Raw genomic sequence first — 27,628 nt, 5'->3', positions numbered from 1 at the left:
GGAAGGGATATAGAAAATATGAACACATCTAACAAACTTGACCTAATTGACACATTAGAACAATGCATCCAACAGTGACAAATTACACCTTTTTTTCCACACACACACAGCACATTTACCAAAATTTACCATATGCTGGGCAAACCAACAAATTTCAAAGGATAGAAATCATTCAAAGTATTTTCTCTGATCACACTAGCATTGCATTAAGTTGGAAATCAGTAAAAGGATAACTACAAAGTTCCCAATTATTTGGATACTGAATAAATATCCAAATAACTCTGGAGTCAGTGAAGAAATCACAAAAGAAATTAGAAAATATTTTGAACAGAATGAAATCAACATATTACATAGAACAGATAGAACCAGTAGAAAACACAAAATAAGATGGTAGATTTAAATCCAAATATTTCAGTAATTATGTTAAGTGCAGACAGACTATATGCTCCACTTAAGACCAACAATGTAGATGATGAAGGTACATTAATATTATCAGTTTTCCAGGCAACAAAAAGCATTACAAAGATAAATAGGGACACACTGTAACAATAAAAGTTTTAGTTTGTCAGGAAAATATAAGAATTTTGAGTTTGTATGCACCTGATAACAACACATATTTATGTATTAAGATATATAAAGCACCAAAAAAGGATAAGCTTAATCTAATCATGAGGATACATTAGGCAAATCCATACTGAGGGACATTCTACAAACTAACTGGTCTACACTCTTTAAAAAAATGCCAAGATATTAAAAGATAAAGACCAAGGAACTACAATGAGGAGTCTGACTCCATTTTTGGTTTAACGGTTGACAGCTGTTAAGCCTCACCTCTCCCACTTCACCTTGTGCCTCACATCTGGGCAAAGGAACACAGAGGCCTCAGTGCTCCCTTCCTTGGTGCCAGTGGAGATTCAGACTATGCAAGGTCCTTGTGCAGGAACTCTAAGCCTGACCCTACCCTAAACACAATAAAAACTTAGGCCAGTCTCCTTGTCTTGCCCTTTCAAGCCATTTCAAACCTGCTTGAGAGGACTATTCTCCTCTTCCCAGAGACCTCAATCATTTAAGTTAATAAACCTTTTCATACCCTCTTGGTGTGTGTGGGGCATCATCATTCTTGACATCCAAACCAAATTTTGAGTAGGGGTCCATATGCCTTTGCAGGTGACCATAATAGAAATTATTCCCAATTAAAGAATACTAAGGGACAACTGAATGCAATGCATGATCCAGTATTTTTTCTGCAAAGGATGTCACTGTGACAATTGGCAAAATCTAAAGGTCAGGTTAAATAATATTATTACATTAATGTTAATTTCCTAATTTTGATATGTGGCTATGGATCTACTATTAGCACATGCACACCAAAGGATAAAGAGGCAACTGATCTGTATGCTTCAGAAAAATATAGTAACACACACACAGAAGGGTAAGGCAAATGTGGTAAAATGTTAACATCTCAGGAATGTGGTAAAGTATGTGCAGGAAATTTTTTGCTTTATTCTAGCAACTTTTCTGTAAGTCTGAAATTGATATAAAAAGTTGATATAAAAAATTAAAAGAAGAAATATAAAGCAAAAACTGACAGAATTACAATGCTAAATCCACAAAGTGGGATGTTTCAACCATTTCTCTAAGTAACTGATAAAACAAGCAAACAAAAAGTAAAGATACAGAAAATTTAAGCCACACAATTAACCAACAGGACCTAATGGAGATATATACAACACTTCATGCAACTGAAGAACAAATACATGAATTTCAAGTGCACATAGAACATTTATAATATTTAACAATATTCAGAGTCATAAAGGAAAACTCCACAAATTTCTTAAGACTGAAATCACAAGAGCAGTGACCTAAAGTATTGATTGTCAGTGCATATTAGCCAGGTGGTGCACTTTAGCTACCTTGGACAATGCTATCAAGTATGCTGGGAAGGGAGGAAGCCCTCTCTGCATGTGGAAGAGCCCATGTTTGGACTAACCTTCTTCTGACATTGCAACAATAACCAGACAACCATGACATGTGGGTGGAGTCCATCAGGTAAAGTGCGCGAAGTAAACTACCTCAAGGTACGAAATCACCTCAGCAATTACTTTCCTTTTTGTTCCCCCCACCTCTTCTCTTTTTTTAAAATCTTTTTTTCTTTGTGGCTTGCTGATTTCATATATAAAAGAAAAGGAAAGCAAAAAGCAAAAACCCCAAAAAAACAAAAAACAAGAGCACTGACCAAAACACAACTAGCTAGAAATTAATAAGACATTTAAAAAAATCCTGAGAACTCACACTGGTAGACAGAATAATGTTTCCCCAAAGATATCCACATCCTAATTCAACTTTACATACAAAAAGTACATTGCAGGTGTGGTAAAGTTGATCTTGAGATGGGAGGATTATTCTGGATTACCTGGTTGATCGATCCCATGTAATTACAAGGATCCTTATAAGGAGGTAGGAGAGTCACAGCAAGACAAGAGACATGATGACAGAAGCAGAGGAGAGAAAGAGAGACAGAGATAGAGATATGAAGATACTATGATGCTAACTTTGAAGATGGAGAAGGGGCCCTAAGCCAAGGAATGCAGGCAGCCTCTAGAAGCTGGAAAAGGCAAGGAAACGGATTCTCCCCTAAAGCCTCCAAAGGAAACACAGCTCTGTCAAAACCTTGATATTAGGACTGTGGACTCCAAATAAATTTATATTCCTGTTAAGTCACTAAATTTGTGGTAATCTGTTATAGCAGCAATAGGAAATTAATACATTCCATATATCTAGAAATAAAGCACTTCTAAATAACCCATGAAAAGAAATTATAATGAAAATCAAAATTTATTGGACTGAATAATAAAAATGCTTCCTGTTATGGACCGAGTTGTGTTCCTCCCAAATTCATATGTTGAAGCCCTAACACGCCCCACGGCCCCCTGCCTGCACCCCCCACCACCTGGTGCTTCAGAATATGGCTGTATTTGGAGACAGGGTCTTTGAAGAGGTGATTAAGTTAAAAGGAGGCTCTTAGGGTGGACCCTGCTCAATCTGACTGGCGTCCCTATAAGAAGAAAAATCTGGACAGACAAGGAGACATCAGGAATGCAGGCACGTAGGAAAAGACCATGTGAAGACATGGCAAGAAGGCAGCATATGCAGCCCAAGGGAAAACGCCTCAGAAGAAACCAGACCTGCTGACACCTAAATCTATGACTTCTACCCTCCAGACCTGTGAGAAATAAATATCTGCTTTTTAAGCCACCATGTCCGTGGAACACTATGGCAGCCTTAATAAGCTAATACACTGCCTATTAAAACTTAGGGGCTACACCTAAAACAGAAACTTAGTGTCAAACACATATATGGGAAAAAAAAAAAAAAGACCCAAAACTAATGAGTTAACTACTCATTTCAAGAAATCAGGAAAAAAAAAAAAGAGGAAAAAAAAAACTAGAATTAGAACAGTAAAATAAACTCTAAAGAAAAATTTTAAAAGAAAATACAGGTAAAAGCAGAAATTAATGATCTATAACAGAGATTAACAAAGCAAACAGTTTTTTTTTTTTTAAGACTCGTAAATTCACAAAACCTCTGGTGAGACTGATCAGTATTTAAAAATGAGAGAGAGCAATTAGGCATCCAACGTCGGGAACAAGCACCACAAAAAACAAAAGCAAAAACAAAAACAGAAATGAATAAATATGCTTCAGGCATTAAAGTAAATAATTTCATACAAAATATATGTGAGAATCTAGATGAAATGGACAAATTTCTAGAAAAATGTAACTTACCAAAACTGACTCAATAAGAGAAAACCTGATCAGTCCGTATAACTATGAAAGCTATTAAATTGGTAGTCAGTATTTCCTAGGAGACCCAGATGACTTCACCAGCCAATTATTTCAAACAGTCAAGGAGTAAATAATTCCCCTAATTGTATGTAAAAATTCTTCCACAGTACAGAAAATGGAAATATTCCTCAAGTCACACTATGAGGCTAGTATAATCTTAATAGCAAAATGTAAAAGAACAAAAAATCATAGGTTACTTTTACTCATAAGCATAAAATTCTTGAAATACCAACAAACTGAATTAAACGATATAAAATAAAAAGGATAATATATAATGCCCAAATTGGATTTATTTTAGGAATGCAAGATTAGTGTAAGAGAAGCCAATTATTATGCTTCACCACAATTACAGATTGAAGGAGAAAAATTATGTGATAATTCTAACAGTACAAAAAAGCATTTGATCAAATTCAGTACCCATTCATGAAAAATACTCTCAGCAAAGTAGGAATACAAGAGAACTTCCTTAATTCGACAGAGTAGTTACCAAAAGTTGAAGGCAAAAACCATGCTTAAAGGTAAAATGTTGAAAACTTTGTCTTTGAGATTAGGAGCAAGAGAAGAATATTCATCATTACCACTTCATTCAACAACACTGGCTGGAGGTCTGAGCCAGTGCAGTAAGGCAAGAAAAAAATCTTAAGCATTAGAAAAGAAGAAATAACACTCTCATCTGAAGATACTGATTATCAGTATTAAAAAATCCAAAAGAATCTATAAAGAAATTTTAAATATCATATAAAAATATGAAGTACCTAGGAATAAATTTCATAAAAGTTGTGTAAGACCTCTAGGAGAAACAATATAGCTTTTCTGAAAAACATTAAAAATGATAAATAAGTGAATGTAGATTTTAAGATCCATAGATTAAAAGACTTGATAACAAGATACCAATTCTTCCCAGACTGATTTATAGAGTCAGTAGAATAAAAATTCCAACAGAGTTCTTTTTTTAAGTTGACAAGCTGATTCTAAAATTTATATGGAAATACAAAGAAGAACAGCTAAGATATTCTTGGAAAAGCAGCAAAAGATAGGAGATTAATACACTTTATAACAGTAATAAATCAAGATCGTATGGTACCGGCATTGGGATAGACAAAATGATCAACAAGAAGGAGAGCACAGTCCAAAAAACAGACCCAGGTGTAAAAGAGCACTTGATATAACAGACTGAGCATGTCAGACTTCCCAATAAATGGGACTGAAACTAAGTGTCCGTATGAAAAAAAGCAATTGTACCCATATGCAAATAAATCAACTACAGATTAATTAAAAACCTTAATGTGAATGGAAAAGCTATAGGATTAATTATCTTGATGACTAAAGGATTTCTTAAATAAGCCACAGACGCATTACTCATAAAGGAAAACACTAGTAAATCTAAGCACTTTATATAAAGACACTGTTTATATTGAGACACTGTTAAAAAAAAAAAAAGTAGGTTTCCCTTATGGCTCAGTGGTTAAGAATCCGCCTGCCAATGTAGGGGACACGGGTTCAAGCCCTGGTCCAGGAAGATCCCATATGCCGTGGAGCAACTAAGCCCGTGAGCCACAACTACTGAGCCCACGTGCCACAAACTACTGAGCCCACGTGCCACAACTACTTAAGCCCACGCGCCTAGAGCCCATGCTCTGCAACGAGAAGCCATCGCCATGAGAAGCCTGCACACCACAGTGAAGAGCAGCCCCTGCTTGCCGCAACTAGAAAAAGCCTGCGCGCAGCAATGAAGACCAAATACAGCCAAAAATAAATAAATAAATTTATTAAAAAAAGCGAAAAGCCACAAAGTCAGAGAAAGACAAAGGAATTATATCTAGGATATATAAGGAATTCCTTTTGTTTGGCATAGCACCATTTTGCAATCGTAACGAATGAACAGATCTATGTATTGAGAATCAACAGCTGCTAACATCACAGAGGGGACAGCCACATATTATGTGCCTTCTGAAGAGGAACCTAACACCTATTATGAAGAAGTCTTGGTGAAAGACAAACAAATGGAGCCTAGTTCTGATTAAGCCTCTAGATCCAATTACCAATTTACACCAAATACACAGGACAGAAATTACGCACTACACTGCGAATACAATCGCAAAGCTGATATTATGGGAAACTCCACAGACTAATGATACAGTTTTTTACAACAAATTAACTGCAAGGGGGAAAAAAAGAGAAAGAGGAAAAAGCCAATAGATTTAAGACATAAAGAAGACATTAAGGGGCTTCCCTGGTGGCACAGTGGTTAAGAATCCGTCTGCCAATGCAGGGGACACGGGTTCGAGCCCTGGTCCAGGAAGATCCCACATGCCGCGGAGCAACTAAGCCCATGTGCCACAACCACTGAGCCTGTGCTCTAGAGCCTGTGAGCCACAACTACTGAGCCCGCATGCCACAACTAATGAAGCCCACGCACCCAGAGCCCATGCTCCACAACAAGAGAAGCCACCACAATGAGAAGCCTGTGCACCACAATGAACAGTAGCCCCCACTCGCCGCAACTAGAGAAACCCCATGCACAGCAACAAAGACCCAACACAGCCGAAGATAATAAATAAATAAATAAAATTTAAAGAAAAAAAAAGAAGACATTAAAAAACATGGGTAGAACTAAACTATAGTGTTCAGGAATATAAACTTGGGTGATAAAGCTTTTTCAAAAAATGGAGACCATACCTTAAGTCGGGATTTTGGTTTCTTTTAGAGGAGAAGAGGCACATGGATGTTCCTAGGAGTCTCCTGGAAAGTTTCTATCTCCTGACATGTGACATTTCAAGGGTATTCACCTTATAATAATTCACTAAGTTGCACATCTGTTTTATGTACTTTCTATATTTTTATTATATTTAACCATAAAAGTTTAAACATGAAGAGAGAACCTAAAAATTAGCACTTTGGTTAATGGGAACTACAGCTTCCAAACTAGGCAGTTGGCCAACCTAGTCTCCAAGGACCAGACTTTACCACTGCCCTGCCAGCCTTGCCAAGAAGTCAACTACTGCAACTTTCCTTCTGTAACCTGTGCTCTCCCACAAAGCAAGGGAATAGACTGCCTGCTGTGGCTGCTGAAAGTCAGAGTCACTGACCCATTTCCAAAAGGGGAAAAAGAACACCAAGAGCTTTCATCTCATCATCTGCATCCAGGTCCGTCCCTGGGGTTATCTCCAACAAGGTCATGAGGATGTTATAATCCCGAAGCCATGAAAGAATTTTCCCATGTGCCCGTTCCCCACACAACATGATATTTTTTCTTCCTGCAGAACAGTCTATGAAGTATTACTAACTAATTAAGTCTGATCAGGGAGAAAGGCTGCCAATTAAGTAAAAAGAAAGGTTTGGGAGATAAAGCTGAGGACCTGGAATCACTCTAGAGATGCAGCTATTAAAGAACAGGTAAATTTGGTGTCCCAAAGCTTAAAACCTCTCCTTTAATTCCCAGGAAACAGCATGGTCCACTTTGACCATGTTCTCTGTTGAGAGCAGTCTGCAAACTTTTCTAAAGACTTTGGGTAGGTAACAGGCTATCATGTCAGGAGAAACAAGCCACTCTCCTAGTAAAAGACTCCAGTCCCTTCTCCCTCTGAAGGCTGCAGAGCACTGTGCCTTCACCTCCTCTCCCATCACCTCTGGGGAAATCCTGAAGATGGGAGGCTCCGCTGTGTGAAGAAGAGAAGTTTGGCTCTGAATCTTCTCAATCCCAACCTGAGAGATCCTCCCTCTCTCCTTAAGAAATTAAGTCTATACACAAACTGCAAGATAAAAAAATAAGAGACAAAGGCAAGCTAGAGAGGGAACCTATAGAGACATCAACCAACTGTAATGTATAGACTGTGTGTGGCTCTGATTCAGATGAACAAACTTCAAAAAATACTACTTTAAGAATACTGAGTGGATATGCGATATTAAAGAATTTTTCAGATGTGATAATACAATTCTCTCTTTTTTTCAAAAGTCCTTATTTTTTCATATACATTCTCAACTACTTAAGGATATTAAATGATATATGCTTTACAATAACTGGGGTGGTGAAGAGGATGCTGATGCAGGTACATGAAACAAGACTGGCCATGAGTTAAGTTTTGAAACTGGGTGATGGAGACAGGTATTCATACTATTTTCTTCGCATATGTGTGTGTGTGTGCGTGTGTGTGTATGTATGTACGTATTATATATGTGTGTGGGGAGAGGTTACATTTTCAAAAATAAAAGTTTGTTTTTTAACTCGTATTGTTTCCCTGAAGTCATTAGGGCATCTGATTCTTCTCCGACAACTCAGAGAAAAGGGTATCTTTTCTTCTTAGCCGATTCTTTAATTGAGGATACCAGCCTAAATATCTCTGTGGTAAAAACCACCGAAGCCAGGCTTAGATTCTTCATAAGGCAAAGGGGACGTTCTGCATGCTGTCTCAAAACCAGCACCCAGCCACGGTTAGTAGGCGTCCAGTAGCCAGGCATCACTCTGTTCTTCGCTCAGCTGGCAGGGACTTGCTGCATCTATTGCTCAGGATGCAGGCAGCCTGCAGCAAGGTAAGTCCCTGATGAACAAGTGCTGAGTAAAGATCTGAAGCCCTGCCTCAGCCTGTCTCATTCCCTCCCCCAGCCAGGCTCCTCCCTTGCAGAATTTTTTTTTCCTGCGTCACAAACACAAAATGGAGTTAGCTGGGAGCAAAAACAATCTATCTAAAATGGCTGAATGCAGCAGGGAGTGCCAGGCAATAAAGCGAAGGGAAAGGGCACCCCCTGCTGTCCAACACACGGACCCTATTTTTCTTTTTTTGCTGTTTTTGCATATGTCAAAAGAATCAATCCTACAGAGTCCAAGCAATTGTCATGAATCTTGAAAATTATGTTTTAACTCTAAATTTCAGAGGGTAGAAATTGAGGCTAAGAAAAGAAAATAATTCTCCGTTTCTAAAGAGAGCAGAGTCAAGGCACAACAGCAGCCAGAGTCCCAGTTATACTTCGGTTATGATTATTAACAGTTTCTAAGAGCCTGCAGAACGGAAGGGAGGTCCATCTCAGCACAGTATTCCCCAACTTAAGAAAGAGCTAATGGCCTCCGGAGTCCCACAGCTATAGCCATCACTTCCCCGGGAATTCCTGCTGCAGGCTTCTCTCAATGAAGACCACAAACAGGAAATGGAGGAGTGGGGAGTTGCTTGACATCCTGGCAACTAAGTTCCTAAGAATCACAGGTGGGAGTGACTAAGTGGGATAGGAAAAAGGACTTTGGTGAAATACTGCTGAGAACACAGACTGGCTCTAAAGCCAGTTACACTTGAAGGGATGAAAGATTCAGGCTGATCTATAAAACAACTCCACCTATCCTTAATTCTCACTTATTGTCTCAGGACCACACACTACTTGCTCTGCCCAGGATGAAGCCTGCGGCATTTGTCCCTATTCTACAGGGAACACCCTCCATAGTCTTATGCTACAGCTCCCTTGAGTAAACTAAATACTTTATGACTAAAAGAGAACACAGGAGAAAGATGGAAAAAGCAGAAATATGTTGAAAAATCTGTGGATCTAAGGCACCAACGGTTTCCACTACTTAAATGAGGCAGCACAAACATGTGAGTTTATCCAATGTCCATAAAGTGAGATAATGGCAATACATACAACACACATGAGCACAGAATCATAATAGGAAGTTAAAAAAAAAAAAAGTGGACTCTGGTACCACTACAGTTCTCTCTAAAAAAACAGGGTCTTTGTGGAAGAGGCCTAGGTCTCCCTAGCATATCTGAAAGACGAGAATACTTAGTTAGACCTCTAGGAAATAACAACAAACTTTCTGTGAGGATAACATAGCTATAGAATCACCAAGTCCACCCAGCATACAATAAACCATGTCTGTTAAGCTCTACACTAACTCTTTGATTCTGGGAAGGGGACAGAGCAAGAGAGCCCTATCATGTGCTAATGTAAGAAGCAGCCCATGTGGGGGATTCCTACTTTATACTCCCCATAGCTGTAATATGCACGGGGGGAAAAATTCAGTACCTCAAAGCCACTTGTAGGTATATACCTCGGTGGGAACTGTGGGGTAACAGATAAACCGCATGCCAGTTGAACAGCTGTTATTCCTGCCCAAAGGTAACCAGATTTCTATCACTGACCTCTCGGCCAAAATAAATACCTATCTGCTAAATCCAACAAAACTGGGCCATCATGGATGTGCAAGCTGTAAGGAAGGATGGAGCAAAGTGGCAGAGATGGATAAATCTGAAGGTCAAGAACAAAGCCAGACAGAATTCCAAATCTACAAGAACCAAACGCTGAGTTAGCAAGAAGGGGGCAAACAGAAGTATGAAAGGGTGGCAGAAACGCAGCGTTCAGAATCTGGGCACTTCACAAGCATTTGCTCATTCAGACAATACAGTCATTGAGCTTCTCACAGATACTTTCCCAGCACACCCAGGATGGTGACTCAATAAGGGAGTGCTAACAACGAGATCAGCTTCCGAGATGTGGGTGGGTAGGGGCTAGAAGGACAGGCACTGCCCCAAGCAAGTCAGCAAAAGGGTAGGACGGGTTTATGTAAGGGAACAGGTGCATGAGAGGGCAGGAGAAAAGGCATCAAAATAAGGCGCTGGGAATAAAGACTTTTCCTTCCTTTAAAAAATGAATCAGGATCTGAATAAGGGGTTGACGTATTTTTAGACTCTCTTTTAACGTATATGTTCCCTTCCATCTCCTTTTATCCCTTGAGATTTACTTGTTGAAGAAGTCAGGACACTCGTCACTTGTGAAAAGCAAAGAACACTGCCACAGTGCCAGGACAGTCCCCAGCAGCTAGCATCTCAGGTTTTTCTGACATTCCTGCCTTCTTGCCACTCCCTTCAATAATGCTGGATTCTGAGCCCAAGAGACCTGGGGTCAAATCCTGGCTTGGTATTTACTTGCTATAAGCTCTCAGTAAGCAAAGGACATGTTAACTATTCTATACTTCATAACTGTCAGTTATAAAATGAAGATAATACCTATTAGGGAGCATTGTTTTAATAATTAGAAAGAATGGGTGATAAGCCTCTGTCACTGTATCTGACATTAAATAGGAATTCTGGGACAAAATGGAATGAGAAGACAAAATACGTTCATCTTTTCCTAGGTGCTGGGAACAGTTTTAATCTCTGCTCAGCCTACCTCCCTCAGCCCCCAACCTAAACACGGAGTAAACTGCAGAATTCTAACCCATTCTCTGTAACAAAGAATCCTAGAAATACCCTCCATTTTATTCTGGGTTTTGGGAGGGGAAGTAACAGGGTAAAAGAATAACAAAGAGAACAGATGGAATAAACACCCAGCCCCCAGCCTGAGTCTGCAGACGCAGCTGCTGGTTTTCGTCACACTGCTGTTTTTTCCCTTTCTTTGTTCCTAAGGTGGAAGCCAGGAAAGGGTGGGCGGAGGGGGGAGGGAAGGGGTGGGGATGAGGGCTGGACCATCATCACTGTTACAGAAAGTCACCTGATAGTCTCCTCCAATCCCTGGTCTCTGACCTCACAATCTGGAATCTGAGCCAAAATGGCTCAACTGCGCACGCCCCGTGGCTGAAAAGAAAAATGCAAGCAGAACAGGAATGCAAGGAGAACAGGAAAAGGGGGACATTCTTCTTGGAAGGATTTTAGCAGTTTTTCTTGCAAAGAGGAAATTTAAACACACACAGACAGACAGGAGAGTGCCTTATCTTTTCATCTAATAGATCCAAGAGAAAATATCACTGACTTTAAGAACAGAGTTGGGATTGCTGAAGGATCAGGAGGGATGAATGATTCCATCCCATCTTGCAGACATGGGGCTACCAATGCCCTTTTGTTGTATAACTGGGGCTCCCTTACCCAGGGTAGCGGAAAAGAGAACAAATAGCTTTTTAAGTTGTAATCTGACTTTTCAAAGAGAAGCAGGCTAGGATCATTAGGGAGAATGAAGTAAAAGATGCTGTTACCTGCTCTACAGAACTGGGCATTAGCACTCTGCCTTGCAGAAATTAATCTATTAGGTCCAAATACTCTAGAAACCCCCTTTTCAAGCATTCTGGACACTAGCAAATTTCCTTCTTAACCCTTTTGTCTTTCCCATTATAAAACTAAGAGACCACAGTATAGAAAAGTTGAAGGAAAAAAAAGTCTAGCACCCTAACAAAATCTGTTATAATATTCTGGTATATTCCCTTTCAGACTTTTACTTCTGCATTTTTTTCTGTAAAACACAATTGCAATAAGGGTTGAATATAATTGTTTCCTGCATTTTCCCACCTAACACTGTATCATGAGCATTCTTCCATGTTGCTCCAAAGGTGATGGACCAGAGCCATAAAATGGGATAGTTACAGGGTATTAAGTTCTACAGCAATTATCTCCAGAACAAAAACTAAGTAGGAAGGCCATACCCTTTTACGGGTAGTGTCCCTGTGCTAGTGACACAAAGCTCGGCTCCTACTCCAGGGAAGTAGCTGGAGGTCTGGAAGGCCCCTTAGCAGAAATTCTCAAGTCTCTCTTCCCCATACCACAGTGGCTGTAAGGCTCTAGTATGAATTGCTGTACATTTAGGGTTGGTGTTGGTAACTAACTGTTTAGTCGTTACATGAAAGAGTTTGCAAGGAAAGCAGGGAGGACACAAGGACACGTTCACACTAAAATGCAATCAGATCAAATGGGTTACTGCAGGGACTGTTTCCAAAAAAAGGACAGATTACTTCATTACTATATGTATTTCTGTTTTTTCGTACTGTTCATTATAAAAGTGGTAACTAAAAAAGATTTTTAATTTACAATTTTTTTTAATGAGAAAGATCTCTATGTACTAATAAGAAAAATCTCCAGGATATAGAAGCAAGGTATGGAACAGTATAGACAGTACTTTTGGTAAGGGGAGGGAGGATAAGAATCTATATTAGTATTTGCTACAATTGCATTTTTCAAAAACTCTAAAAGAAATTAATAAAAATGGTTACTTCTAGGGAGTTCCCTGGCAGTCCAGTGGTTAGGACTCAGTGCTTTCACTGCTGTGGCCCGGGTTCAATCCCTGGTTGGGGAACTAAGATCCCACAAGCTACATGGCACAGCCAGAGAGGGAGAAGGTTGGGATGCATGAATACTAGGAAGGGAATTAAGACTTTTTAAAAATATCATCTTTACTTCTGAACTACCTATATCACCTACATAAAAAATAGATAATAGAGATGCAGAAAGAAAAGTCCCAGAGGAAATATTCTATAGTGGAGACACCCTCTGTACTCCCTGAAAACTAGTCTTCCCAACCTCATGTTAGGAGGCAGATTTGTCCCATACCAACAGAAAAGCAAGTTCAGACCGAATGATTCCCAAAGACTAGAAGGGATCCTCAGAACAGTGCTTTTTCTTTGAGGCAGCACTGTTGGGCTCCAGTAGGAGCCCATAGAGCACTGGATCACTCTTCTGCAAAACCCATCCGAAGCCCAGCTCTGCTCTCACATCTCCCTGAGATCCCATTCCTCTTCCTACACACGTCTCTAATCCCTACCAACTCCAGGTCTCCATGGTGAGAGAACAACCAAACTTGAATAAGAGTTATAGCTGCACAGCTGTAACATCTTTCATCATGATCTGGACTTCCTCTAGTTCCTCACAGCTCCATCTTTGCTGTGTGGGCCTGAGAGACCTCTCATCAGCTGCCCTCCATCCACCCTCTCCAGGCTAGTCAGTCTCGAAGTGCTTCCCAGCTACTTCACTGACTCCAGAGAACTTCTTTAGAACCATCCTTCTAAGATGCCTGTCGAGACCTGGCTGGGAGGATGGCAAGAAAAGAATTTTGTAAAAGCAAGTGTGGTACCAGTTAACAGAAAATGTCAGATTGTTTCCTAATTGATCATGCATGACCTCCATAAAAACAAGAATAATTGTACAACACTCACTCTGATAGACACAACAAAATGTTATTACAAGAAAAAGTAGAAATCAGCTTCTAGACTACGGCAGAGAGTGGGAAGACAGCGAGCAGAAAATGGAAAAAGAAATAAATACTGAAGCAATGGATCAAGCCATATTAGTGTATTACATGAGGAGCTTGTTAAAAACATACCCTTCTACAGTCCTTGGAATCTCTGGAGGTGGAGCCCAGGAATTTATACCTTTAACAAACTCCTCATGTAATCCTTATGCACACTGAAGTCTGGGAATTACTGGTAGAAATAGATATTTAAGGATAAGGACTAACTGCACTAAGTTGACAGAAATTTAGGCAATACTCATCCCATGGCAGATGGCCTGAGTCTCAGCCAATGCCATATAAAAGGACATTTTGTCAGAAATAAAATCTGGAATCTGTAGGTAATGGGAGATAGGACCTTGGGTTTAAAAGATACAGTTTCAGTCTGTTTATGTCTAGAATAGTAACAGAGGCACAAACTAAAGTCTGAATAGCTAGAAAGAGGCTCTAAAACTGGGATTATTTTAAGATAATCAGGAGTTAACAAATGACAGAAGGGTTGACTGTAAAAGCCTTTCTGCAGCAGCAAATTCTACCCAAGATAGGCTAGGGGAATTCCCTGAAGGAAATTCAGTATAGTATCCCTGGGAAATTATCAGTATATAATCAGTGGGTAGTTCTATTGTGTGCCTAAAGTAGCTATTCAGCAGAAATTGAGACAAAGATGGTGTTAGGAACGTGTATATAATGGGATTACAAAATGAACTACCAAGCTGGTAAAATTTAAGCCCCTCTTTAAGCCCTCTGAAATGAAGGCTGTGCTTTCATGAAAATATCAGACTAAAACAAAAACAAACTCAAAAGCATTCTCCAGCCTCTGGGCCCCCAAAAGAGCACTAATATTGCTCCTATAAAAATACAAGCTGCAACAGGACAAGATGCTTTCGTTAAAGGGCAAGTTATAGCTTCCTGTCTTCCTTTTACTATCAGTCCTCCAAGTGAATTTCCTGACAGGTAGAGGGCAGCATACCAGGCAGTGTGTATTTGAAAACAACAGAGGTTGCCTCTCTCTAACGTGACTGCGTCACTACCAGACGTAACAATGACACATCGAAAATAGAAGAGCTCCATGTGCCATCTGGTGGTGAAAAAGGAGAAGAGCACACTGCAGATAAAATATATCAAATTCCTCTAGTTTAGAAGGAATTAAAGTTTAATTATCTTTATCTGATTACACCCTCCCTTAAATCTCCACCAGTAAGTCTTCCGTGGAATCTATACCAGCAGGCTTCATGCAAAAGTTTTAAAGTTTTACACCAGTTTAGCTCTCTATCCCCAAATACTGGTTGTAAGCAAGGAGGAAGTCCTAATGCCTGGCCCCAGTGCATGGGATAAGATGCATGAAACTCAGACCAAAACAAGTAAACCAACACAAGAACTTAGAAAGCTGTCAAAACAAGAGTGAGATGTAGACAGATAACACCGAAGACAGCTTATTCAAGGAAAAAAGGAAAATACAGTAAGAGAACCATAAGTTTAGAACTGAAAGGTATCTTTAGGTTTATCTATCTCATTTTACAGATGAGGAGAGAGTCAAGGTATGATGGATAACCTTTGGTTCAGTCTCATTAGTGGTCAGATTAAAACAAGGTAACACTTTTGCCCTATCAGAAATTATAACAGTTTCTTATTCCTGGTGGAAGTGTAAAGTGGTACAATCCTACACCTAGTAATTTGGGCCCAGAAATTTTACTTTAAGAATTTACCGTGCAGAAATGCAAGTATGCAGGGATAAATATAAAATATTTCTGGCAGCATTGTTTGTTGTTATATAAAAAATCAGTAATTTAAATTCTCAATAAGGGATCGTCTTGTACTATTTATCTGACAGAATTCAACTATCCATTAAAAATAATGAGGCAGAATATGAAAAAGAATATATATACGTATAATTGAATCACTGTGCTGTACACCAGAAACTAACACAGCATTGTAAATCAACTATACTTCAATTTAAAAAAAAGAAGAAAAAAGAAATGAGGTAGATCTAATGATATCAAGAGATGCTAAAACATGTCAAGCAAAAGGCAGAGCAGTGGATACCAAATGGGATCACACACATTACATTAAAAATATGTACATACCTTCACATTTCTATAATTTTATCTTTTAATTCCCCTGCCCCTTAATTTTCCAGTATGGTTCTATTTGAAAATTTCCTACATTTTCTTTCCTGAACTAAAGGAGAAAAGGATTTTACCTATTCCTTTATTAGAATAACATATGCATATGAAAGGTATGGTTAACCATGGTCGAGAGGGGAGAAGGAGATTTTATACTTTCAGTGTATTCTATACATTTGTTGAAATGAGGATATCACGTTGGCCCAGAAACTGGCTTTAGACAGGAACATGGTCACAGTGGAAGACACAGAAAGTAGGTAAAAGTAATGGTGGGAGTCTGTGGAAGCTCCTCTTCTAATTCAATTTTCTCAGTGAAGTAGAAAGAAAACATCCTCAACTAAGAATGAGGATGAGGGAGGTGTTGGGCCTTTGAGGAGAGAAAAGGTGCGAAATAATCATTTAGGAGAGTAGGAAACTGAATGGACTAGAAATGTTTAATATCTGTTGCCTGGCAAGGCCAAGCAATATTGCCAACTGAGCAGAGGAGAGACAGGAGAAAAAACAGCCAGTGAGGCAGGAGAAAGAGACCCTGCTGTCCTGAAAGCCAAGAGAAGAAAGTGTATCAAGGAGAGCAAGTTGTATCCTTTTCTCCAGTGTGTCCACTTGCACCGCTACAGGTGCAGGGTGGATAGAGATGGAATTAATAACCAGGACTGTGATCTTGCAAACCAAGTAAGATGAAATGAGAGAGAAATGGGGAAAGAAAAAAAAAAAAACCTAGGGAAGGGTTATTATAATTATTAATGATAATTTTACCTGAAGAAAGTGAAGTCTTCAAGGGGGTGAAGGACAGTGAAAACTGAAGGATAAATGGAGTGGCGTCTCAGTAGGGCTGGAGGATTGTTGGGGTCAGGGTACCAAAGACAGCAAGGTAAAAAGATAGAAGGTGGTACTATTAAGAAATACCCTCTCATCTTTTTTCTGTTTCTAAACTCACATCCACAGCACCCTGTTTTGAATTCTCTGACCATGTCTTGTGTTCTCTAGAATGAAACTATTTCAGCATTTTATTTTGTGCTGCTACTGTGGTTCAATTTCTCTTCACTCAGCATTACATCTAGTTTTTACAGCAACAATAGATACATATTTTTTGGACATAAACTATATCTTTCACAAGAAAAAAAATGGAAGGTGGGTGGTATGAAATTGAGATTGTGGAGGGGCTGCAGTTCTGGTGATGACCGTAAGACAGATGGGTGAGATGGGGTGAAGGACAGATCATCACTAGAAAAGAAGAGTGCCAGGAAATGTGAGGCCAGAATATTGGGAGGATCATGACCCTTTTATACAGAAATTGCTAAGATTTAAGAAACAGCACTGGAGTACTACAGAGGAATAAATTGGGGTGTTAGTAGACAACAGCACAAAGAGAGAAATTGGGTGATTATGACTTGATGTCATGAGATTCAAAATTATGGGTTTTTAGGAAAGAAAAAGGTGGACTGATCTGAAAGTGGCAATGAAGAACAAAGAGGACATCTACCCCATCTTCAGGTCCACTGGGGTGAGGTTTATGAGAGGAAAAAAAAAACACACGAGAGGGCAAAAGGGAAAGCCTGGTTTCTGTTAGAGCAACAAAGTGAAGTCGATGATATAGGAGATTTTGTTAGTAATGGACCATGAATTCCTGAGGGCACAGTGGACAGGTTTCAAGAGCTCAGGTGGGATGGCAGGAGGAGGCAGAATAGGAGACACACAGAACCTATGGGGATTCGAGTATGGGAGATGAGGGGAACCTGGGAGTCTGCGCCTTCCTGTGGTGAGTGACATAAACCTAGATAAATGACACAATATTAGATCCAGTGGGTTCAAGGCAAATAGTGATGGCAAGGTTTGGAGTTTTGAGGGATATGTGAGGGGGTAGTTGCGGTTCTTCTTTTATACCACTGATGATGGGAGATCACAACCCAGAGGAAGTGTGGTACTTATTCCACATGCAGGAGTCCTCATAACCCCAGGTGATACAGGTAGATTTATGTTTTTAAATCACAAGGGAGTACTATCTGATATTACAGAACTTCCCAACTGCTTTGAGCTAATGGCCTGACCCTGCTCAAAATCCAAGAGTAGCAAGTAATTAAAAGACAAATGTTCACTTGAGCAGCACTTCTGGTCCTAATCCTATACACTTGAAAGGGTAGGGAACTGATGAAACAGACACCCTTCTGCCAAAAGAATCACTGACTAAGGTGGAGCATGAGGAGCTCTTAGAAAATCTTATTTCTAGAGGATAAAGTTGCAGAGGCTGTAAAGATTCACTAAGGTGTTTCCTGATAAAGATCCAACTGGGTGGGTGCTACCTAGTGGACAGAAAAGGATCACAGGGAAAAGGAAAAAGACCCTTAGATCCCTTTTGGGAAAGATGGGATTGCTTCCCCAACACAGGCTCCTGTTGTAGACTGAAGCCTTAAGCAAGAAGGTTCTGGGACAGCAGTAGACAGGTAAACCTACCGCTTGTCACCAATAGTTCAGACTTGCGCGACTACAGCACAAACCTTGGAATCTGGGCCGACAGTCAAATCCTAATTAGAATATTGTTACTGTTTATGAAATTCTCAGCTTTTTGCCAGGATCTTACTTTTTAGCCAGAGTTCTTTCAACATTACTGCTATTAACCACTTGTAGAACTGCTCTGATGCTCGTAATTCCTGAAATGCACCTCATACTTTAACAGGGAGAGGGTCTAATGCTACATATTGTCCACCGCCGCACACCTACTAAGGACGATTAGCTTGTGGATCTTACAAGAGCAGAATTTTTTTTGGAAGGAAGGAATAAACCAAAAAAGAAAAACATCACTGCACTTCGGACATCAGTTATCACTTACCACCCTACGTTTTAAGAGGTGATACTTTTAATGGGATCATGATATCAACAAAAGAGAGTAAGAGAAGGAAAGCAGAATGAAAAACTAGTTATCTTGTACATACAAATAATGACCTGAGGCCACCACCACAGTGATGAAAATGCTCCCTAGGAGAAGATGAAAAAGAATAAAATTTAACTACTGAACATGTTCCCAAGGAATTCAAGAAGCAGATTCAACAAAGAAACCATGATAAAAGACTCCTGAGGGCTTCCCTGGTGGCGCAGGGGTTGAGAGTCCGCCTGCTAATGCAGGGGGCACAGGTTCGTGCCCCGGTCCGGGAAGATCCCACGTGCCGCGGAGCAGCTGGGCCCGTGAGCCATGGCCGCTGAGCCTATGCGTCTGGAGCCTGTGCTCCGCAACGGGAGAGGCCACAACAGTGACAGGCCCGCGTACCGCAAAAAAAAAAAAAAAAGACTCCTGGCTGATAACCATAAGCATGAGAGTGAAAAAGGACTAAAAGTTTTACAGCACTGCCTATCAAATCAAAATTCAAAGTATTCTCTGTCAAGGTATAAATCAACTAAGTAAATTCCTGATTTACAGAAAGTCAAGAGATCAGAAACAAGACAATAATCCTTAAGAGAGAAAAATGCGTAAAAGAATCTGTAGTATAAACTTGAGAACCACTTCCTCTCTCTTAGCTCTTCTTAGTAAAAGGCACACATCTTCCTGAACCTTAATGAAGCAGTGGCTCGAGACCTTTGACCTACAGGAGGCAGATGTCAAGAGTGAGGCGGATGTTTTCTTTGATGTTCATTCCTGGAGGAGCCATCAGTATATGGGAGGTTTCAGGTACCACTAAAATATAAGGGGGATACAGCTATGCTTAACAAACAGCAGAGAGTTGTGTTTAGCAAGTGAGAGATGAAACAATGCAATATTATGCAAACCTTGTGTCCAGATAACTTCTTCATCAAGACTGGCAACTACTGGGCTGAAATCATTTAAGCAAGATGTCTATGTACTAGATACGCATGTCGTGCTTCTCCAGCTGGATTAGTTTTGCTGGAGTTGAATATACTGTAATCAGAACATGGCTTCTCTTCTTCAACCCTAAATATCTGGTATCTTACTTTCCCTAATCTAATGTTGTTCCTTTTTTGTACTCATAAGAGTCACTTCCAATTTAAGAATATTTGTGACAGAATGAATGAGGTGGTAGCAGAAGCCAGCATATCTCCTTCTTCAAGCTTCTGTCTGGATCTAAGCTTTCAGAAGCTCTTAGGGCAGGGACATACACATCTGGGAAGCAGGGGGTTAGAGCAGGACTTTGGAGTCACACTCTGGAGTCTGAATCCTGCCTCTGGCACTTACTATAAGGCCTTGAAAAAATTATTTAACCCATATCTCTACTTCATCTGGAAGATGAAACAGTTATAGAGTGGCAATGAGTATTTATCTGTCATTTAATTATACCATCAATATTAAGGCTATGAATGAGAGACTTGGTAACTGAAACTGGTTACCTACTCGAAAAAAGGATTAAGAATGAAGGTATTCTGAAATGTTATACTAGAGATGTTCAAAGCACCAAAAGCAAAGTAAACCTTGCCTTCATACTGAGGAGCTCTAGATCCTCTGAGTTCTCACCTCTGAAGTTTTCTTAGCTTGAAATTCCTTACCTGATAAAAACCTAAACTCTAGAAGCCTAAAGTCTTTTTTACTAAAGTGTTTTTGGGGGGCCATGTTGAAAGAAAGGGGCTACTTGGGAGGAGTCTGTATTAAGTCTGTCAACCAGAGCACCAAGAGAGGGAGGCTCAAAACTGCATCAGAAAAGGCAGAGCAGATGAGTTACCCTGATCACGGTGGGTACTGTGGCACTGGGTCCACATGCAGCACCTCCATCTGCTACTTGATGCCCATGTACACGATGTCAAAGCAACTATTCTGTCACCAAGAAATACACATTAGAACAAGCCCTGACATTCAAATACTGCTTGCATCACTATAGACTTGCAGAGTAACTCAAAGGAAAAGAAAGCAAGAAAATGTAGAAGAAAAAAATAAACCAAACATTAAAGTCAGTAAAACACTGAAAATGCAAGGAAGAAATAATTTTTAAAGGGAGCAGCATTTGTTTCTTGGGAGAAGATGACTGGAAACATACAGATGTAGTGTGGTTGATGACAAGCAGGAAGGTTTCGTTGCATGTGATAACTGTTAGAGTTGGGTAAACCATTAAGTACTTGTTTGATAGGAAAAAAAAAAAATCTATCCCAGGAATTGTTTTAAATGAGTAAGATTTAGGATGTTTGGAAAATTGTTCATGATTTAATAATTTTCAAGAACACCTTCTCTAGTGCTTCCTAATAAAAAGACTGGGAAATTAAGGCAGGGTGCCAATTTAACACCTGAAAGTGCTAACTAAAGTAAAGATATTTAAAGACTAGCTAGAAATGTCCTTCGTCAAAGTAGCAGCAAACTACTAATGATGATTATTATTACATGAAAATCAATACTGACACTAAACTAAATTGACTAATTCATACTTATTCCTTTCAGATTAAGATACAGAGATTTCTAAGAATAATTTAAGGGGCGGGGGCGGGAGCCAAAGCTGTCAGGAAGTTAGAATCATCAATGAACAGAAAATAGTTTCCAGGGCAGAAATTGAAGGCTAAAAGAACATTAAAAAGTTTGGTTACACTGTTGAAAATAACAAACGATGAGATAAGGTCTTGTTTAGGTATTTAAAAAATACTACAGGGCTTCTCTGGTGGCGCAGTGGTTGAGAATCTGCCTGCCAATGCAGGGGACACGGGTTTGAGCCCTGGTCTGGGAAGATCCCACATGCCGCGGAGCAACTGGGCCTGTGAGCCACAACTACTGAGCCTGCGCGTCTGGAGCCTGTGCTCCGCAACAAGAGAGGCCGCGACAGTGAGAGGCCCGCGCACCGCGATGAAGAGTGGCCCCCGCTCGCCGCTGCTAGTGAAAGCCCTCGCACAGAAACGAAGACCCAACACAGGCAAAAATTAATTAATTAATTAAAAAAAAAAACACTACATACCAGGACTTCCCTGGTGGCGTATTGGTTAAGAATCTGCCTGCCAATGCAGGGGACATGGGTTCAAGCCCTGGTCTGGGAAGATCTCACATGCCACGGAGCAACTAAGCCCGTGTGCCACAACTACTGAGCCTGTGCTCTAGAGCCCGCAAATCACAACTACTGAAGCCCGCACGCCTAAAGCCCGTGCTCCGCAATGAGAAGCCACCGCAATGAGAAGCCCGAACACCGCAATGAAGAGTGGATGCTGCTCGCCACAACTAGAGAGAAAAGCCCTTGCACAGCAATGAAGACCCAACGCAGCCAAAAAAAAAAAAAAAAAAAAAAAAAAATATATATATATATATATATATATATATACATACACACACACTACATACCAATTCACAGTGGGAATAAAATGCCGAGGCAAACCACTAAACTGCAGAAAACTCCACTGCAATCAACAGCAATACAAATGTACAGGATAAAAGAAGGATGGTGACAGAGCAGGCAGGAAAAGGGACCGAGTCAGTGTACGTTTGCAGTGGCACTCAGAATGCAGCCACCAGAAAGAAAATGACACCAGAGGCCAACACAGGGATGTATTCTGTGAACTTACAAATTTGATTTTGATTGTCAACTAGTCTTTGCTGATATTCTAGAGTAGTATAAGTGGTCATTATCACAGCATTTTTAATAGCAGGTAGAAGTAATTCTCCGAGCTGAACTTTAGTTCAGAAGGTGATATATCTCTTAGAGGAAAAGGCAACTTTGCCCAGAATGCTAGGGCAACAGGGCAGGCCTGAGCACTGTGATCTTTGACTCCTAGATACATATGTGTAACTAGGGGCTGCCAGAGGCACAGGTTTCTTTTCTTTCTTTCTTTCTTTCTTTTTTTTTTTTGTATTTTGGCTGTGTCATGCCATGCAGCATGCGGGATGATTCCCTGACTAGGGATGAAACCCGGGCCTCTGCAGTGAAAACACCGAATCCTAACCACTAGGCCACCAGAAAACTCCCTCTGTTAGGTATCTTATTAGAATGAAGTGCAGCCTAGTCCCATCAGATCACTTAAGGAAAAAAGTAGTAACTGTCTTTAAAAATGCTTATTTACTGGCAGGGGGAGGGAGGAGTGCTCTGAAGTTGCACTTAATTGTCATCACTAGGGTCATAATAAACCTCTAAATAAACAAAAAAGCTGGAAGAAGATGGAAATACAAAATTATTAGGTTATAACTGTCATTAGGTACATGACAATATCTTGCAAATACTGCATCCCTCTGGGGAAATAACTGTAAGTGTCCCATCACAAGACAGCATGAAACCACAAGAATTAGGAAGTGAAGAAAGAAAAGGGCAAAATAGATCAGCTCTTCTAAAATAAAGGGGAAGATATGAAGGTGAAAAAGAAAAGCAAGAATTTATATGAAAAGACAGACCAGAAGTCAAGACCCCTGGATCTGGCCATATAAAACCTCGGGCAAGCTACCTAACTAATAAGGCTATGTAAGCTATGGAACGGAGATAATATACACCCAACCTACCTCATAAGGTTTCTTTGCAGTCCTAATAGGGTAGAATATGTTAAAGCACTTTGAAATTTGTAAAATACAACACAAATGTAAAGTAACAGTATTATTTAAGTTGTCCCTCACCTTCCAAAGAAAGAACAAGTATATTGTAGCTTCAACTTAAAATAATTTTCTTCCCTGTCAGCTAACATCAGAGCTACTGGTCCTTCTGGACTCTCAAGAAAAACCTAGCAAAAGAGAAATCAATCCCCAATTTCTAGTCTTAGTTTTCTAAAGAGAAATCCCTTTACATCTGTTTCATTTTTTTTCTCTAATATTCAAGAGACCCAACTACAAGGCTCTTCTGTATTCTTACCTTTTGAAGCTGCAGGAGCAAAGTGCCAGGAAGGAGAAAGCATCAGATATTGGAAAGAAATGGAAAAAAGAAAAGGGATCACATATGGTTCTTTGTTATTTTACAAACACAGTTGTTCAGCCACCTCACCTACTAAAGACTCTGCTCAGCTCTTATCAATTACATATGTAGGTCTAAAGAAGGCGCCTTAAAGGCAGTGCCAGAATCCATTCAAGAGTATCATCAAAATGATACTCTCAGACCAGCCTGAGCTCTGTCACATTAACCTCATATCCCCACAAGTTACACTTGTGTAAAATACCTACATGCATGTAAAATACCTACATGCAAAAAAACTGGGGGGAAAAATACGTACACGCAACAGTTCTCTTTGCCAACTCCAGCATCCCCAGAATACAAAACCAGCTTATTTTCTTCTGAATAGGAACTCCCAGCTCTCTTCAACCCTCACCCAGGGAAGGGAAGGAAATGGGAGACCCCCTTAACAAATGTTCTAAGTCCTACACTGGCCCTTTGCATGAAAGAGGAAAGGACTCACTCTTGGTCTGGGCAGAAAAGGTAAGGGTAAGTTTGGCGAAAAGTTCATTGTTCTCAAATCGGTCCTCCTTCACCTTTGTCCAGAAGCAGTCTTGGGAAAGGTCCTCAGCGACAAACTGTGGATACAGGCAGGTGTTAAGAGTTACTAAACTGAGCTCTGTACTTTCCATCCTAGAAAACTGATTAAGATGCAAAAGAAGCAGCTGGCTGGTTATTGTCAACATCATACTAAAATAAGACTAACCTGAGACACAGAGAACAGCTATGCTCTTTGTGGTGGGACCAGGAGACGATGATTCCAGGTTATGTGTTTATTGGTGATTATTCAACAACTAGAATCAGTTATGCTGCTTATCCTCCTTCTAACCCCAAATCCTCTACTTTTAGAAGCATTAAGGCTTTATTTCACATCTTCCCTTGCTCTACATTACACTTTTCCCATCAGGGTGGTGAACTGTACCAAATTTGTTCACTTTATATGAACAAATCCCTAAGCTCCTTTATTTTACCTTGGTTTCCAGAAGCAAAAGGCTGATGCAGAATCACAGCGCTCTCAAACACACACTGTGCCATGCAAACATATCCTGTGTAACTTATTTACCGGGGTGGGGGTGGGTGGGAGTGGTAGGGAGTTGTATCCATAAATCCATGACTTTTGGATCAGCAAAATTTATCAGTACCTTGCAGATTGGTGAAATGACTATTATCAAACTGTGTGGTATCCCATGGCACTCATATCCTCAGAGAAAAGGGCAAAAATATTAACTTAAGGATAAGTTTAGGTTTTGTAGCAGAGTATAGGGCTCGAAGAACTCTCCCGAGTGATATCCAGCATATAGGATTTGCCTATTATCTGCTGAATAAATATACACATGAGTGAAACTTGAAGACAGACAGATGTGAGCCATAAGAAAGGGAAGCCCAACCATGCACAAAACACAAAGTAGGAAACTGAAGTGGTCTCTTAAAATCTACTGATGAAGAGATGGACAGAAATTCTCACCTTGGACCAGTTTGGCCTCCGGAGCTGTACCTCTGGCTTGTAAAGTTTCTTTGGGGTTAATCCAAATGGCAGAACTGGGGCTGCAGGAACTCCAAAAGGGAGAGGTGGAGGAATACCAGGGCCTCCAGGAAATGGAGGGGGTGGAGGGATTCCACCAGGAAGAGGGGGAGGGGGAGGTAGCATTCCTGGTCCTCCAGGCAAGGGAGGAGGAGGTGGGGGGATGCCAACACCCCCAGGCAAAGGCGGAGGTGGGGGGATGCCAACACCCCCAGGCAAAAGCGGAGGTGGGGGGATGCCAACACCCCCAGGCAAAGGCGGAGGTGGGGGGATGCCAACACCCCCAGGCAAAGGGGGAGGTGGGGGGATGCCAACACCCCCAGGCAGAGGAGGGGGTGGGGGGATGCTGGCACCCCCAGGCAGAGGAGGGGGTGGGGGGACATAGGCACCCCCAGGCAAAGGGGGAGGTGGGGGGATGCAGGTACCCCCAGGCAGAGGAGGGGGTGGGGGGATGTAGGCACCCCCAGGCAGAGGAGGAGGAGGAGGTGGTGGAGGAGGAATGGCCCCACCCCCAGGAAGAGGGGGTGCAGAGGCTGTGCTAACCTCTCCTGGTAAAGGGGGTGAGGGGGGACTGACAGGCCCAGAGTCACCAGGTAAAGGAGGGGCAGGGGGGAAAGTAGCACTGCTAGGAGGGGCTGCAGCAGTAACTGCAGTGGAGAGTGAAGCCACTTCTTTCTTGGCATCTTCCAGTTCCTTGGACAGCTTGGCAACCTAAAGAAATAACACCAATGGGAGTACTTCTCACTCCACTTCAGGGACCACTGGGGCTGGAAAGGACCCAAGAAGTTACTTAATCCAAACTTCTCACTTTACACATGAAGGGAGTGAAAGGAGTCAGACAGTTGAAAGGCTCCACCTAAAGTCACATAGCTATTTAGTGACAGAGACAAAACTAGAATTCAGGTCTTCATGTTCCTAGTTCAGTATGCTTTGCATTAAAACGGCAACTTCAAAGTTTATGTTAAACTCTCCCTTTGATTAGAAAACGCAAAGATCGGGACTTCCCTGGTGGCGCAGTGGTTAAGAATCTGCCTGCCAACGCAGGGGACACAGGTTCAATCCCTGGTCCGGGAAGATCCCACATGCCGCGGAGCAACTAAGCCTGTGCACCACAACTACTGAGCCTGAGCTCTAGAGCCTGCGAGCCACAATTACTGAGCCTGCGTGCTGCAACTACTGAAGCCCACATGCCTAGAGCCCGTGCTCCACAACAAGAGAAGCTACCGCAACGAGAAGCCTGCACACAGCAACGAAGAGTAGCCCCTGCTCACCGCAACTAGAGAAAGCCCGCGCGCAGCAACAAAGACCCAATGCAGCCAAAAATAAAATAAATTAATTTTTTAAAAAAGAAAGAAAATGCAAAGATCAAGTAAATCAAATATTCTAGGTATGTAATTAACATATGTGCTATACAGGTAATTATATAACCACCTAGGTGATCAAGTTATCAAGTATCACAGATCATATAAATATCTATAACTGCAGAGAGTGTGTGGGCATAAATCTGTCCAGAGATGACTAAAATAAGAGAAAAATAGCAAATATGAGAACAGTTTATTTAGTATTTACTCCTAAATTTATTAGAAGGCTATTATCTTTATTTCTGGGTAGTACTGTGACTCATCTATTCTTTGTGTTGTTCTGTATTTTCCAAATTTTCCATCTATGTATTACTTACTTCCAAAACAAAACAGCTTATGATTTTAAAAATATGTGCCATCTAACTAGATTACCTATTAGTATCTGAACCCTCCCTGGGAGTAAGGTGACAGTCCTGCTCCAAAACAAGCTCACTCTGAGGCTGCTGATGGCAGTTACAGGTCACTCTGCCTTCTCTGTTCAGATATTACCTCTCCTGTGAGCTGAGACACTTCTGCTTCCAGGTTCTGTTTCTCTGTGGCAATTTTTTCCTTTTCAGAACCCAATGCATCCTTTTCTCCCTGAAGATCCTGGAGCTTCTGCTCAAAGTCACTTTCCATCTTTTTCATTTCCACCTGTAGCTCATGTCGAGCTGTTAACTCTGAGTCCAGCTAGAGGAGAAAGAAATCAGGCTCCCAGTAAGCTCTCCAACTCAGCAAAGGCCAGGTGTTAGTCCCCATAATTTACTGTTTTGTGCTAATCCTTGATCCATTGAGCTCACTGACCCAAGGGATGCCTGGAAAAAAGGCCACCATGATTTCAACCTTAAAATCAAGGTTAAAGGAGGGGGAAGCCAGGGATTATTTCCATAGTCTATCTATACTTGGAGTTATTTTTAAAAACAGCAACAACCAAGATTTTAAAGACATTTAACCAGGACAGCTAAGGTGCACAATCCCAGTATTCTCAAGGATCAAAAACCTATCAACA

General features: G+C 40.8%; 2 protein-coding genes across 3 annotated transcripts in view; both read right to left on the bottom strand.

The window, feature by feature from the left end:
* Nucleotides 1-23,828, bottom strand: part of LOC132423201 (protein diaphanous homolog 1-like) — a 52,911-nt gene extending 29,083 nt beyond the window's left edge. The window contains exon 1 of the mRNA XM_060008658.1: nucleotides 23,683-23,828. Within this exon, the coding sequence (XP_059864641.1) occupies nucleotides 23,683-23,725 (43 nt within the window). The 5' untranslated portion in view covers nucleotides 23,726-23,828. The remainder of the gene's footprint in view (nucleotides 1-23,682) is intronic.
* Nucleotides 23,829-24,037: 209 nt separating this feature from the next.
* LOC132423200 (protein diaphanous homolog 1-like) overlaps nucleotides 24,038-27,628 on the bottom strand; it is a 43,618-nt gene continuing 40,027 nt past the window's right edge. For both annotated transcript variants that reach the window (XM_060008655.1, XM_060008656.1), the window contains 3 exons: nucleotides 27,130-27,309; nucleotides 25,223-25,990; nucleotides 24,038-24,335 (listed from right to left, as the gene is read on the bottom strand). In XM_060008655.1, coding sequence (XP_059864638.1) covers nucleotides 24,183-24,335; nucleotides 25,223-25,990; nucleotides 27,130-27,309 — 1,101 coding nt within the window. In that variant the 3' untranslated portion in view covers nucleotides 24,038-24,182. The remainder of the gene's footprint in view (nucleotides 24,336-25,222; nucleotides 25,991-27,129; nucleotides 27,310-27,628) is intronic.

This window comes from Delphinus delphis, chromosome 3 (assembly GCF_949987515.2).
Source record: "Delphinus delphis chromosome 3, mDelDel1.2, whole genome shotgun sequence".
NCBI classification, from domain to species: Eukaryota; Metazoa; Chordata; class Mammalia; order Artiodactyla; family Delphinidae; genus Delphinus; species Delphinus delphis.
The sequence above is the reverse complement of the archived record's forward strand: the minus strand, read 5'-3'. Positions and strand labels throughout refer to the sequence as shown.